The sequence below is a fragment of the Pseudonaja textilis genome, chromosome 2, assembly GCF_049901715.1.
Source record: "Pseudonaja textilis isolate UNSWEBS1 chromosome 2, rPseTex1.2, whole genome shotgun sequence".
In the NCBI taxonomy this organism is placed as follows: domain Eukaryota; kingdom Metazoa; phylum Chordata; class Lepidosauria; order Squamata; family Elapidae; genus Pseudonaja; species Pseudonaja textilis.
This window is the reverse complement of record NC_141991.1, coordinates 189,301,420-189,316,870: the sequence shown is the minus strand read 5'-3', so window position 1 is coordinate 189,316,870 and position 15,451 is coordinate 189,301,420. Positions and strand designations below refer to the sequence as shown.

Below are 15,451 nucleotides of genomic sequence, written 5' to 3'. Positions count from 1 at the left end.
CCCCCATGTTAGATCTTGTTTCAGGGTAATACCTAAAAACTTACATTCTGCCACCTGTTCTACCAAAACACCATCGATATACAACGGCTGGATATCCGAACTGCTCTTCCTGTAATCCACTGTGAATTCCATAGATTATAGTTTATATTCCATAGATTATACTTGCCTTTGGAGCCTCTAAAGAGGATTTTGTAGTGGTTCTCTAGTCGCTTTGCCATGTAGTTAGCATTCAAAATTGCAATCTCAGAAGCATGTTTTAGGCCTTTGCCTCCCATCATCTAAAGAAGCAAAAACATGAATGAAAATGGAGGGGACGACCATGACACAAAACCATATTCCTGATGTAGATGATTAAACATTCCATGTTGTAAAATTATTACTGTAGTAGATGATTAATTCATTCTATTTGTTCAGTATTTAGTTTATAAGCTTAGATTCCATCAGTGTGTGAATGGTTTTGATGGCTTACACAACTCATCGATAAATCAGTCAGAACCCTTCAGGCGTGTATAGCATATAAATTAGTACTTCCTTGGAGATCTCATCCAAGAAATTATTTTTTTAAGTAGAAATTTTTTAAAATGATCAAATAACTTGATTTGAAAGGTATAAATCATCTTGTTAAATTTGATTTGACCCTGTTATTGATATTATTATTTATCATCATTTCTATATATTTTGAAAGAACAGGGAAGTTTCTTGTAGCAATATCTTACGGCTGCATCTGGTAGAATACCGTTTACTCTTTCAGCACTTGCTATTAAATCCCTTTAACTGGGGTTGTCTCAGATGGGACTTAAAAGCATCTGCCATTGTAGTATGATGGTTAAAGAGTTGGTCTTGGAATAGGAGAACAAGTCAACTCTATCTTGGAAACTCAGTGGATGACTTTGGGCCAGTCACTCAATCTCAGCTCAACATGTCACACGTTTATTGTTACTGGGAAAAATAGGAGGATACGTTTGTTGCTGTGAACTTCTACAAAAGATGTGGGCTACAGATCATTGTAGCACTTCCAATGTGTTTTTTTTTTTAAATGCTCACTTTGTGGGAGACTGCAGTGGGAAGGAGGGATTGCAAGCCCCTTTGTGCAACTAGATTAGGCAATTCCTTCTAAATACAACCTATACAATCTCTTCTCCTACAATCCTGCAGGTCTTTAACTTTCTGCAGATCTCTCTTATCATCAGCATGAGAATCTACTAGTACGGAAGAAGAAACCAGGAGCAGAAATTATGAAGTACCTTGATATAAACCCAAGAAATAGGCAAGATGGCACTGGATCCCCAAGGGGCAGCACTGATGGTGCCTAATGGGCTTGAATGTGCATCGTGCAGTGAGGCAATGACAGGGTGGCTAGGCAGGAAAGGAGCCAGGTGCATCTTCCTAAAAGGACAGCGAGAAAAGAACTTGAACATCCAGCTTCCCTCCAACTGTAGCACCAACAGCTATAGCACCATGTTTTAATTAGCCAGAATCAAAAGTCTGCTTAAGTACATTTCACCCTGACCCTCTAAAACAAGTCAGGAAGAAGAAAAAAAATCCTCTTGGACAGCATCTAGCTTTCTGCATTTCTATCTATAGCAGTGTTTCTCGACCCATCCGAAGATGGATAGACTTCAACTCCTTCCTGGCTGAGGATTTCTGGGAGTTGAAGTCTATCCAACTTGCCAAGGTTGATCTATATACAAGAATAATTAGCCAATTTTAATGGCCAATATGATTGGTTCCCAGAAAGCAAGAGAGCCTCCCTTATCAGATAAAGGGAGGAGTGCATTTACAAGCAGAGGGGCATATATTTTACTCAGCGGATACCTTTTCTGGAAATACTTACTTTAATGCAAACATTTTTGAGGAACATAGGTAGATGCAATGACTTCTGGCTCATCTACCTCAATTTAAATTTTTCCAATAATGCTGTTTTGGTTACACAGTAATCCTAGCTATGTCTCTTATTCCCTAGTGGGCGTCCTTAAAATTTCTGCTTTAAAGTCTTCATGAAAAAATAAAAATAAAAATACATGCTCTTATCACAAGAAGTAGATACTAACACTCCAATCGGTCCCATGCCAGGTCCTCCTCCACCATGAGGAATGCAAAAGGTTTTGTGAAGATTTAAATGAGAAACATCTGACCCATAGTCTCCAGGGCGACACAGACCAACCTGTCGGGGGAAAGGAAAACAAGATGTTCCCAGTCCAAAATCTAGATGTTTTCAAAGATATAGAACATTGGAGGTGGGGGCGGGAATGGTGGCGACAGACTACATAGCCTGGCTTGCAGAGACGACTGCCAGCAGCGAGCCAAAAAAGTCAAGAGAGCAACCATGGTGGTGCAGTTCAAACTCCCTCTGTTTTGAAAATGAACTTTGATTGCACCAACAGAAGAGAATATGTTTAGCTGAAGGTTGAACTGTGTGGGTCCTTGGTGTTCACTGAGTTGGGTTGTTTTCTTGAAGACACTTCATCATTACCCAACTAGCTAGCATCATCAGGGCTAGAAGAGAGCGGTGCTCTAGCACTGACAATGTTACCTAGGTCAGGGGTCTCCAACCTTGGCAACTTTAAGACTTTGCTGGCTGAGGAATTCTGGGAGTTGAAGTCCACAAGTCTTAAAGTTGCCAAGGTTGGAGACCCCTGACTTAGATAGTAATGAACTATCTGCAAGATACCAAAATTTGCAACACTGCCATATGGATTTGTTTTTTCTTTTTGACAAACATAAAAATGGGCGCAACCTCGCTTGTACCATAGTGGTTTCCATTTTGACTTTTTTTGACCATTAGTCCTGCTGGCTTGTCAAATGGTGTGAGCCTACTCTTTCTCTGGCTATCTCACAAACAACTTCTCTTTTTTTTCTTTTTTTACTTTAGGAAGGAATTTGACTTTGTGGGCTGCTCTGATGTTGGTTTCTAATAGCTACATTCTCCAAATCTGGTAGCCAACTGACATACATTGTGAAATACTTTCACGTGTTTCTATCACATGTTACTTTGTTATTTTGTTTTTCAGTGGAACCGAATGATTTAAACACGGGGAGCTGACTATTTGCTTTCTCCACACCACAATGTCTCATTATGTCTTATCCTTTTTTAAAACTATAAAGATCCAAATATTACACTTTTCCCATATGGACGCCGTTCTATAAAATTTTTCATGCCAAAATTATGAAAAACTAGCATGAGAGTGATCCAAGATTTCAGTCAGGAACAGATATTCAGGGCTACAATGTTACTGAATATGAGAAATCAGTCATACTCGTGAATCTCGATGTTCCCACTACCAAAATCCCATGCAACAGAATCCCATTATGCCTCAACCATTTCCCAGTATTTTAAAAAAATCACTATTGAGTATATGAACTAAAAGGATTTGCCTGTATCTATTTCTCACCTGAGCATTCATATTTGCTCCATCTAAATAAACTTGGCCTCCGTGTTTGTGAATCAGATCACATACATCACTGATCTGCTCTTCAAAGACACCATTAGTGGATGGATATGTGATCATGATAGCTGCTAGGTTTTCTTTGTGCTTATCTACCTATAAGAAGAAAGGGAAAAAATGACAACAGCGTGACATAACGGAGTGATAAGAACAAGATTCTTTCCTCATCAGTTTGGCATAAAAGGCCTACTAAATTAGATTTCCTTAATTTCATTTGGTCTTTGCAAATTCATCATGCAGCGGCTTCCAGCAAAGATTTCCTCCTTTTCCTTTAACTCAACATTTCTCAACCTTGGCAACTTTAAGATGAATGAACTGCAACTCCCAGAATTCCCCAGGCAGCATCCCTGGCTGGGGAATTCTGGCAATTGAAGTCCATCCATCTTAAAGTTGTCTAGGTTGAGAAATACCACAGAAGATGATCAAACGTCTACCCACATGCTAAGTACTCTATCTGGTACCTGAAATTTTTCATAATTATTTATTCTTTTATGCAAGAGCCACCGTGGTGCAGTGGATAGAATGCAGTACTGCAGGATAGTTCTCCTGACTGCCGACGGCCAGCAATTTGGCAGTTGGAATCTCACCGATTCATGGTTGACTCAGCCTTCCCATCCTTCTGACATTGATAAAATGAGGACCCAGACTGTTGGGAGCAATAGGCTAACTCTGTAAACCGCTCAGAGAGGGCTGTAAAGCACTCTGAAGTGGTATATAAGTCCAAATGCTATTGCTATTTTCACTTATATTCAGTTTAGTGTTAATAAAAAGAGGGGAATAGTAAATAGCCACAAAAGTAGACACAACCGTAGCATATTGATTCTCAAAAAAAGAATATTTCAAAAATAGCCAAAAAGTTATGTGTCACAAAAACATTTTAAAAGACAAATTTTCTCTTTTGTTTTTTCTAAACATTCATAATTTATAATAGAGGAATGTATTAGGACAAAGGGCAGTAAACTAACCATTGCTTTCAGATGACTCAGATCAATGCTCCCATGTTTATCTACTTCTATTGGCTGGATCTTCATCCCTGCCATTTGAGCACTTGCTGGGTTGGTACCATGAGCTGATTTAGGAATAAGGCAGACCTTTAGGAAGAAGAATATGTAAAATCAATAGACTGTCATGAACTGAATGCATGATAATTATTGTTCGGGGTGTAACCTTGTTAAATCTTGAAGCTGTCTGATTAATTCCAGCTTGATTATGTTATGGACTAAAACACATTGAAAATATTGATCTAAGCAGTAATATATTTCCCTTTAGGCCAAGTAAGAATGAGAACATGGCCGCTGGGAGTGGTTAAATCATGCTGACAGTTTTGCATTAATTATCAGTCAAATAACAAGAATAATGAAAGGCAGGCAAAAAGGTTACAAACAATACTTCTTTTATGAGTTGTATTTCTTCACAAGGAAGCAATTTAAAAGCATATTAAAATCTCCAGCTTGAGAGCAAATATATTATCAGATACAAAAATCTCATGATTTCTTCCCTCAGTGATTAAAAACAAAGTCTTAATCACAATAGAAAACCCTTTAGATTGCCCTTCTGAGCATCAATTCAATGGCTTCACTTTGATTTTAACTTACCTTTTGCTTTAAGGTTGCTATAGTGAATATAGGTCTGCTCACATGATACAAGAGGCAGTATCTCATTAAGAACATCTTTGTTAACAGCAATGAGCCACTTAGGTACAGTGGTCAAAGCAACAGGCTAGAAACCGGTAAACAATAAGTTCTAGTTGTGCCTTAGACACAAAGCCAGCTGAGTGACCAGGGGCCACTCGCTTTCAGCCCTAGGAAGGAGGAGGCAAGGGTAAACCACATGAAGTGTTCAGTATTTCATATATAAACCCTTGCATGAGTGGAACACATAATATTGTGTCTCCTGATCCCCTCCTCCATTTGTTTCAGGAGGAAATGGAAAAGGTAAATGTGTTTGTTCAGTCTGACAAAAAGAAAAGAAAAAGAAAAACCGAGTGTACTTTCTGTGGAATTTTTGCAGAACAACTAGTGTATCTAAAGGAGGAAAAGGCTTTTAGAAGCATACAGAAAATAGTGCATAAAAGCTAGCAAAAGTAGGCAGATTATCTCACCTAGCAACCAGCAAACTGTGCAAATGACAAACAGCCCATAGAGCTTACATTGGACACAGCCAGGCTAATTAAGTCTGTTTCTACTGAAAAACAAGCTGCCATTCCAAAAATAATTAGCTACATAGGGGACAAGAAATCAAAAGTTAGATAAAAGTCTATTTTTTACTTACACTTCGCTGCCATTCTCCTTTTGCATTTAAATAAGCCTTGATTGCAGCTAGCCCAGCATATTCACCTTGAGCTCCACTGCAAAGAAACAAAGCTTTTTTAGGCGTCAATCAACATCCCGATTTAAAATTCTGTTAAACAAGTTTATTAATCTCCAAAATAAAAAAGTACTGGAATACATCATTCCATGCAGAGAAGGAAGATTAAACGATACCAAATACTAACACTTTTAAATTCATGTTGTAAACCAAGTTGCCAAAAGCAGATTAACATTCTTTCCCATCCCCCACCCCCAAGTCTTTTGCCACTACTGAATTAAAAGTCTATCTGCCCATCTTTGACTCAGCACAAATCAACAATGTGTGAGTCCCACAGGCGAGCCCGGCCTATCTCTATGGCATCTGTTCTGTGTCACTGCCAAATGGAGGTGTTCTGATTTGTGGATGTGTCATACATTTATAAACAAAGAGTCTGGAAGATGTGGGGTGATACACACTGAAAGGGACAACAACATAGCCAGAAAACTAATCAGGTCGTTCTCAGCTGTGAACTTTATCTCTTCTGGCTGGCTTCCAAGTTAAAAAAAAAATAAAGAAATATATAGCAGGACAAATATAGCCCCAGAGAAGAAGGAGGCACTACCTGCTTTGATTATGAAATTAGCTAGTCCTTAGGCAGCCGGATGATACAAGCTCAAAGTATCTACTGGACTGCCATATCTTCCTAGGAGTGGTAGGCAAGTGATTGGAACTGAGAAATATGAGAAAATGGTAAACAAGGCACAAAAGTCTGGTGAGTATGTCTTTGTATCTTGGATACTGCAAGGAAGAAAAGCAGCTCAGACATTTTCCAAGCACGTATCCATTCAGAAATCAGATTGTTGCTACTGAAGTCCTAACCATTTAAGATAAAATATGTTATTCCATTTCCACTATCTAAACTCAACCAATTTGTACTTTACTGTAACTTTGATGGACATAAAATTATGTTTCAAGATTCTCTTGCCTAGAACCATTTTTCTATCCTCTTACCCATTCCATTAGTGACAAGTGTGGCTGACGTAGACTTCAATGTTAAAAATGTCTATTTCGCCATGTACACACATGGCCCAAGAATTATATTCCATTTATCATATGTAAATAGTGCGGATACACCAAAAATAGAGTTTTAAATCTGTACATATTGCAGTGGGTCAAACAAAATTGCTTCTACCTGTTAGGCTGGAATGAAATCTTGTCATAGCCTGTGATCTCACACAGATCCTTCTCAAGCTCCTTAAAAAGCTGCTGGTATCCTTGAGTTTGATCCAGGGGAACAAAAGGATGGATATTGGCAAATTCCTTCCATGTAATAGGCTACAAAACAGACATGGATGCACAGATGGGCACAGAGAAAGAGAAGGAAAAACCATATCTGTGTTAAAAATATAAATAAATAAATGATAGGAAGCACGTGAAATGCAACTCTAAGCTGGCCATAAAGTGTGGCTATTCATTGGAAAATCTGATAGAACACACTTTTTGGAGGTGATTGTCAACTGGAGTGCAGGAATTCTTTTTTAGAGAACAGATGGCAATCTACCCCAAAATCTTTTGAGTTTATTTAATGTTCACAAAAAATGGTTTAATAGTTATCTTAAATTTATTTCATAAAAATAATATATTAATTTAAAGAGCTTACTATAAGTTCTGATGAGCTATTCAGCTTCATTGTACAGGATCCCTAAAGAAAGGCAACATACCATCAGGATTTCATTCAAGAAAATTTAACAGCTATGATTCCCCACACCCTTTTCAATTCATACCTACCAAAGGAATCATGCTGTGAACAAGAGAAATATCTTTGTTCTCTAATCTTTTCATATACCGGACAATATTTGTTTCAGAGTGATAGCTGCAGACATAAAGAACTTATATTAACAACCAAAGTAATAATAAAAGGTGAACGCTATTTCTGCCCCCAAATCTTTTGTCAGATCAGTAATAAATTCTTCCTCCTTTTAATGTTCAGATTTGCTCTAAATTATAATTCGTTTTTCCAAGCTGACTGTCAATACATGTTGATGAAACTTTTGTATTTAAATGGACATACAGCTAAAAGGCATGTACCACAATACAGTCATAAGCATTTTGCTTTAATTGTGTGTTGCTTGCTATTAATTGGTCAAATTACACAATTTCCCTTCAAAAACTGTAACGTTAGTGCAAACAACAAAGTTTCCAACATGCAAACCTAGTAGCTTAATATTTTAACTTGTTTTTCTGGAATATCACATGCCTCATTCTCATCTTCACTAACCAGCATGAGCCAAAATATTCCAAAGAGTTTTACAAACCTGTTGAATACTTGGTGTGTTAGGAATTTTGATGTTCTTTTAAACAGAGTAGCAAAAATGCCTTTTGTTTCTTCATCCATGTTCTCTGCAACTAATTCCTTTCAAACATAAAAGAAACTGTCAATCTCTTTTCTCCTCTCAGAATTGAGTTTCAATCTACAAGTATACCTTCTAAAACAACTATCTTAGTCTGAAGTGCAACTGGAAACAGTTGCGCAAATTGAGATATTGGAAGATACTATATCTTTTTGATTTCAAAAGGGTAAAAATCACATGGGTTGTAAAAACTCAAAAGTGTGTAGTTATGGATAATGTTAAATTTTGGGAGCAATAGAAAGTGCTTTATTGAACTTCTTTTCACACTGCTGAAAGTTAAAAGTTTTCCAATATTTTCTATGATATTGGTGAATGAATGAGAATCCAGGTATTACTATGGAAGTTATGAACTCAGGTATGCTCTATCTTGATCAATTAATTATTTAGTTTTCTAATCAGTGATCTACTTACAGCTGAAGATTCACAGCCAAAAATCCATAGTAGGTCATCTAGGTCTTTTTCATTTACAGTTTCATCAAGAGAAACTCCAACCTATTGACAGTTGGAAGAAAAAAAGGACACAACTTCTAAGTTCATAACTAAGTTCATAACTAAGTGTTTCAATATTTGAAATCAATGAGTACTCTGAAACAATAACTGGATATATAAACTGGATGATATTTATTGACACTCCCTATACACCATGCATAATATTCTAATAATTACTATGAACATCAACAATTTAAAAATGTGTCTGAATGTTCTTTCTTCTAACGCACATTCAATGGCTGTTTACTGAGCTTTCCTTCTGAAACAATGACTGAGTTTCTTAGAGCATTGATGATGTTACCTAGTTTGGTAATGAAACATCTGCAAGAAAACCACCATCCTCAGAGAGCACTAAGGACCTCAGAGTTTCTTAGAAAAATGTTTACTGGATAGTCTTTACCTCTTTATAATAATGATAATGAATAATGAATTAAGGCATTAGAACCACTTCTGAGTATCTTTAAGCTGTCACTTACTGTGCCATCAGGGTAAATCCGAAAGTTTATCTGTCTCTGGGCTGCTCTTTGCAAGACTTCTTCGATGCCACATCCACACTGGATTTTCAAGGTATCAAAATATAGGTCATGTTGGAGTTGATGACCTGCTCTCTTCAAACCTAATATAAGCAAACACAAACCCACTCAGGTTTTCTGCACAGTTGTATTCAAAATAATTTGACGCTGAGTTCTAGTCCTGCCTTATACATAAAAGCCAGCTGGGTGGTGTTGGGCCAGTCTCTCAGCATAACTCACCTCAGGATTGTTGTTGTGGAGAAACTAAGAGGAGGAGGGAATATTTGGCATGTTCACTGCCTTGAGTTATTTATAAAAATAATAAACGATGGTATATAAACAAATAAATTTGGCTGCTATCGGCAACTTTGCTGGACTATTAGTGACTGGCTCTATTATTAGACTTGAATCACATTACTCTAAGTTATTTTACAAACCTGTTTTAGGAATCACTACACTTTACAGTGTAAACAAAAAAAAAGCTTGTAGGAAAAAAGGAGCTGTGGTGGCACAGTGGTTAGAATTGCAGACTAACTCTGAGTTGCAGGCTAACTCTGCCAACTGGCAGGAGTTCAATCCTGACCAGCTCAAGGTTGACTCAGCCTTCCATCCTTCTGAGGTTGGTGAAATGAGGACCCAGATTTTTGGGGACAATATGTTGATATTGCAAACACCTCAGAGAGTGTTTTAAGTCTAAGTGCTATTGGTATTGGTATTTACAGAGTAGCATTGAAAGTTTATTCAAATTCTCCAACATTAAAATTGCTCCTTTTGGACAGGGTTTTCCTATGTCTGAAGGTTCACTCACCTTCTGCTAAGATTAGAGTAGCATTGTGGACTCTCTTGGCAATGTACTTTAATCCATTTGCACCATGATAAACTCCAAACATTGCAGCCATGTTAGCCAAAAGGGCCTAAGAAGCAAAATTTGGGATTAAATAAATTTATGTGTATAAACCTGAGGCAACTCAGATACTACATCATCTAGACTTAGAATAACTTTAGTGTCACTTTAAATGAACACTAATCAGCATATATTAAAATGAAATTTCGTTGCATACAGCTCTCAAAGGGTGATCACCTCCAATATACACTACATAAATATGACAAAAATATAAATAAATAAACAGATAAATATGCATATACCCATATATTATAGGACACGAACAACCTAGTCTAGTTCAGATGTATAATCAATGATGGAAGAAAACCTTACCTGCGCCGTACAGATATTGCTCGTAGCTTTATCTCTCCTGATATGCTGTTCTCTGGTTTGCAACGCAAGCCGGTATACTTCTTTCCCATTAGCATCTCTTGAAACATACACAAAAGGGGAAATATATTACTTTCTTCAGTTTAAATAGACAAAGGCTAGTTGGTTTTGTGAACAAAAATGATTAATAATATTTTTTAGCAAAATGAATAATTTACAATATGAAACTCTCTAAATCAGTGGTCCCCAACCTTTTTTGTGCCGCGGCCCGGTACCGGCATCACAAAATCATCTGCGGCCTGGTACCGGCATCAGCACGCATGGCAAGGCAAGCTGAGCGACCAGCCAGCCAGCCAGCCCCCGCTTCTCCCTGCCACCTTCAACTCCTCCTTTGTACCTGTGTCGATGGGCTTCGCGAGGGCTTCAGGACGGTCGCTCGGCTCGCCTTGCCATGTGTGCTGAAAGAATCCTCGCGCCTTAGTTTTGTTCGAAGCCCCCCCCCCCTCGATGAAACTAAGGCGCGAGGATTCTTTCAGCACCCAAACGCCGCTTTCTACCCGGAAAAGCTCACCGGAAGCACTTTTTCATCAAAACAAGATGGCGGCGCCCAGCAAGCCGGCGGCCCGGTAGAAATTGTTCCATGGACCGGTACCGGTCCGGGGACTGGTGGTTGGGGACCCCTGCTCTAAATTATTCCTGAATCAAGGCAGTTTCCTTTTGCTATCACCTGATGCAATGCTACAGTTTGACAAATTGCATGTTTATGAAGCAAAGCACTGCAAAGAAGCTACTCAGCTGTGCCATCAAGACAATGCAAACCTCAATTCAAACAAAGGATTCCTTCCTAACTTGTTTTAGTACAGATACGAGATACATAGATTGGAATTGCCGCTAGATGGCAGCAAAGAAATACAGAAAATCATGACTTTGTTGCCACCGTCAAGTGGTGTTCAGCCCAAATCTCGTGGTCCTTTTTCTTTTCTTTTTCACATTTTTGAGAACATGCCATGGACAAACAACAGTTGCCAGTCATAAAATATCACATATATCAAAAAGCCAAAACAACTTGGGGCTAGAGTCCATTATATTAATGGCTTCAGAATTTAGTTGGGGTCCAAAGGCATTGCTGGAAATGTGAATTATGCCTGAAGCTGATGCTTTGCTTTCCATCAATTTAGTATCTCATTCAGGTTTTTAACTGAAGAGAGCTTAAGGAAAATTAAAATTAGGAAAGTCAGAATGGATGGTGAACCAAGGAACACGTCCACACATACACACACACATACACATTGTTGTCCTGAGGAAACATGCTGGAGACTGAGGATCCACTATAAAAGATCCTCTAGAAAAGGACAATGAGCATTCTACATGTGATAAGTACATTCTGACCTTACCTAGAGTTCTGGAAACTTACAATACTGTGGATATTAAGAACATAAGACCTTTGCTGGATCAGGACACAGATCTGTCTAACCCAAGTGTCACACATTGGCTAACTGGGGGCATTTGGGAAACTAACAAGCCTGCATTGGACAGTGATGTCCTCTACACTTATCTTTTTTCATCAACCCACATGTTGAAAAGAAGAGACCTATCAGTGTGCAGGAAGAGTCAGATGCAGAGAAACAAATGAGAATCCTTTGAGAAGATACCAAAGCCTTCCTGTGTGCAAAGGAAGCCCTGAACTGGAAATTTCTGGGCTCCTGCTCACTATTTTTTCTCTCTGCAAGTGTTTTCCTATATCTGACTTAATTGTGGGGGTGAGGGGGAGAAATACAATGTTTTCATTTTTAACCTCAAACCAAAGAGATTCCTGAAAATATTTTATCATAGGTCCTTGAATTCTTTGTGCTTATAGCAACATTCTTTTTTTTAAGGGCACCTCTTCCATTTTTAGTTCAAGACAGATTCATTTTCCATTAGGATATTGAATTTAGTAGCTTTAGGAACAGTAAAGTGTACAATAGGCCAAAACACACAGCTGTAGCTGATTAGTTAGAGAGTCCTGACTCATGCGTGAGGCAATCTACGCTATGATTGATTGCTGTAAGTATAAAGGGGGGGGGGTCCCCTTCCCCCCCCTCTTCTTTTTTCTTGTATGTGTCCTGTATAATTTACCTCACGAAGTTCCTGTGTTCCTGACTACCTTGTATTTTTTCTTTCTAGATGACGACAAACACTCATGTAAATTTTTATCTATATCTATATCTATATCTATATCTATCTATCTATCTATCTATCTATCTATCTATCTATCTATCTATCTATCTATCTATCTATGGTGGGTATGGAAGTAAACTTGATATGAGCATGTATTTCAGTAGCATGATTTAGTTCTAGAAGATTAATTATAGGGGAATTAATCTTCTAGAACTGAAAGAAGTTCTCGATTTACGACCACAATTGGAAGACCTCGACTTACGACCCCAATCGAGGCCAAATTTCTGTTGCTAAGCGAGACGGTTGTTAAGTGAGTTTTGTCCTGTTTTTACAACCTTTCTTGTCAACTGTTTTTAAGTAGGTCAGGGCAGTTATTAAGTTAGTATTCTGGTCATAAAGTAAATCTGGCTTCCCCATTGACTTTGCTTCTCAGAAGGTCACCAAAGGTGATCACAGGAGCCCAGATGACACCGCGACGGTCATTAAATATGAGCCAGTTGCCAGGCATCTGTATTTTGATCCCGTGACCATGAGGATACCGCAATGACCGTAGGCATGAAAAATGGTCATACATCGCTTTTTTCAGTACCCTTTGAACGGTCACTAAATGAACTATTGCAAATCGAGGACTACCTGTATGATTTAAGATCAGCCAAAGATATAAAGAAAAAAAACAACTCCATGCTCTCTGGAAAGAAGAAAATACATAAGAAGAGTACAACTTTCCACAATCCATGTATAATCCCTTCATGAGTTAGAAGAAGATGGATTCAGATTTTCAACAGAAAGTGAACCTACCTTGTAACTCCCACCATCCTTCCGGGCATCATTCGCACCAGATTCTCTTTGACCGCAAAAAAGGCAGCATGTGGTCCTCCATACCCAAGAGGCACCCCAAACCTCTGGGAATTGCCTAAAGCAACATCAACGCCAAACTCCCCTGGAGGCCTCAAGATGCAGAGGGCAAGGAGATCGGTGGCACAGCAGGCCAGGCTCTGATACAAAAGAAGCCAATATGTTGGTTGGTTGGTTGGTTTATTACATTTTGTATGCCGTCCATCTCTCTACCAAGTGACTTTAGGCAGCTTACAATGTTATAAATCACAGAATAAAACAATTATAGGATTAAAACCTTCGACGTTAAAAGCTGACAATTTAAAATTAAGATTAAAATATGATAAAAACCAATGCATCGACGGGGTGGAGGTGAGATCTTGTACTAGTCTACTAGACACCTTCAAAGTGAGAGGCCCCCATCAGGGCTCCAAGCTTCCCAAAAGGCAATATTGATCAGGGGTCCTCAACCCCTGGACCATGGCTCACTGGAACCAAGCTGTGGAAGTGGCGGGCGAGCAGGTACACATGCGTGCAACTCTCTCCCCCACACTGCCAGTCCGCAAAGCTGGAAAAGTTGGGGACTGCTGTTGTAGATAGATTCCCAGAACAATGTATATTGATTATAATGGCCAACACATGACTGCTAAAAATGAATAGTTATTTTTCCAGCACCATCGTAACTTCGAACGATTCCTACACAAGGTAATTGTTAAGTGAGGACTACCTACACAGGTAAGTTACTTATATCATGATCAAATGGAGATTGGGAGTTTTGGGGTGGTACAGAAATGCTATGAGTCCAAAATCTTACTAGATTGGAAAAGCAGACATTGACCTAAGGTACATTTATACTGCCAGACATAAACATGGAGGTTGGAAATATTGCTTCATTTACCCCATTCTGATGGGCTTGTTCAACCAAGCCTGTGAAGTCTTCTACCTTCCCCTCAGTGTCTGGGTACTGGAACAAGACACCACTGATATCTTTACCGCTGAAATCCATCTCATGAGGTAGCTTCAACTCTACGTTTATGCCAGTGTATCTGGAAAGCAAGAACGACATACCAAGACAAAGTTATTTCCTTGTAGTGAATACAATTTAAAAAAGAAAAAGAAACATAAGCTAGAATATTAAATGCAGAGTTAAAGGCCAGCTTGATTGCCTTCAACTGAAATTGATTCAAGTAAAGCAATAGGCATGTTTCATATTTAGTCAAGCTTATTGAGCCAGACTACATTACGAAAGAATTTCAAGCAGATTGCCCATTTAATTTTTTTAAAAGATCTAAATCAGTCTTTACTTTGCTCTGGTCTGCACCACAGCTATCGTCTGAGGATGGCATCTGATGTCGACATAAAACTTATTTCGCTTATTATGCCTGTTGGAAGGAGAAAACAATAAAATTACTTCAGATATGGGTCATAAAAAGTTCACTCTGGTAAGTTTCCACTGCTTGTTATTATACAGACAAAAACCTTGTTTTTAATTGGCTTTGACATCTCCTGATCTAAAATTCAAATTTCTATTCCCAGGAACATTGGGAAAGAAAACAAGCCCACAATCTACCAAAGTCTACAAAAGGGAAACGACTACGAAGTAAGTCATGAGTTTTTCATGAATTCTGAGTGGATTACAGAAATTGCTGGCTCTAACAGGGGTGATGAACTGTGTTAACCAAACAGCATATTCTGTTCCTGTATCTCTGAACAACAGATTTTGGGAATGGAGGGAACCCAGGAAAAAATATATGGCTTCCCACAAATTATCAATGGCTGCAAATATTACACCTTCCTTTGGTGTTTCTATCTCATTATCATTTATATCAGGGCTATCCAAGCTTGTCAACTTTAAGATCTGTGGACTTCAACTCCCAGAATTCCTTAGCCATGGAGAATTCATGGGACTTGAAGTCCACAGGTCTTAACGTTGACAAGGTTGGACACACCTGATTTAGAATATAGGCCTATGGGTTGTTTTCAGTCTCTTCCATATAATGAAGTATTCAAGGGTATCTGCAGATTGTGATGAAAAACTCAAGATGGCAGTCACAATGCTGTGATCAAAACTTCACCTCCTTTTATGTGCATCTTGAC

The 15,451-nt window shown here is 38.5% G+C and overlaps 1 protein-coding gene across 1 annotated transcript in view; it reads right to left on the bottom strand.

The window, feature by feature from the left end:
- GLDC (glycine decarboxylase) overlaps nt 1-15,451 on the bottom strand; it is a 37,543-nt gene that overhangs the window by 4,419 nt on the left and 17,673 nt on the right. The window contains exons 5-21 of the mRNA XM_026703725.2: nt 14,659-14,736; nt 14,253-14,400; nt 13,319-13,515; nt 10,364-10,460; nt 9,956-10,061; nt 9,112-9,251; nt 8,558-8,638; nt 8,051-8,148; nt 7,524-7,608; nt 7,396-7,437; nt 6,928-7,070; nt 5,718-5,793; nt 4,412-4,537; nt 3,393-3,542; nt 2,052-2,164; nt 1,245-1,386; nt 167-278 (exon numbers count right to left, since the gene is read on the bottom strand). Coding sequence (XP_026559510.2) covers nt 167-278; nt 1,245-1,386; nt 2,052-2,164; nt 3,393-3,542; nt 4,412-4,537; nt 5,718-5,793; nt 6,928-7,070; nt 7,396-7,437; nt 7,524-7,608; nt 8,051-8,148; nt 8,558-8,638; nt 9,112-9,251; nt 9,956-10,061; nt 10,364-10,460; nt 13,319-13,515; nt 14,253-14,400; nt 14,659-14,736 — 1,934 coding nt within the window. The remainder of the gene's footprint in view (nt 1-166; nt 279-1,244; nt 1,387-2,051; nt 2,165-3,392; nt 3,543-4,411; nt 4,538-5,717; nt 5,794-6,927; nt 7,071-7,395; nt 7,438-7,523; nt 7,609-8,050; nt 8,149-8,557; nt 8,639-9,111; nt 9,252-9,955; nt 10,062-10,363; nt 10,461-13,318; nt 13,516-14,252; nt 14,401-14,658; nt 14,737-15,451) is intronic.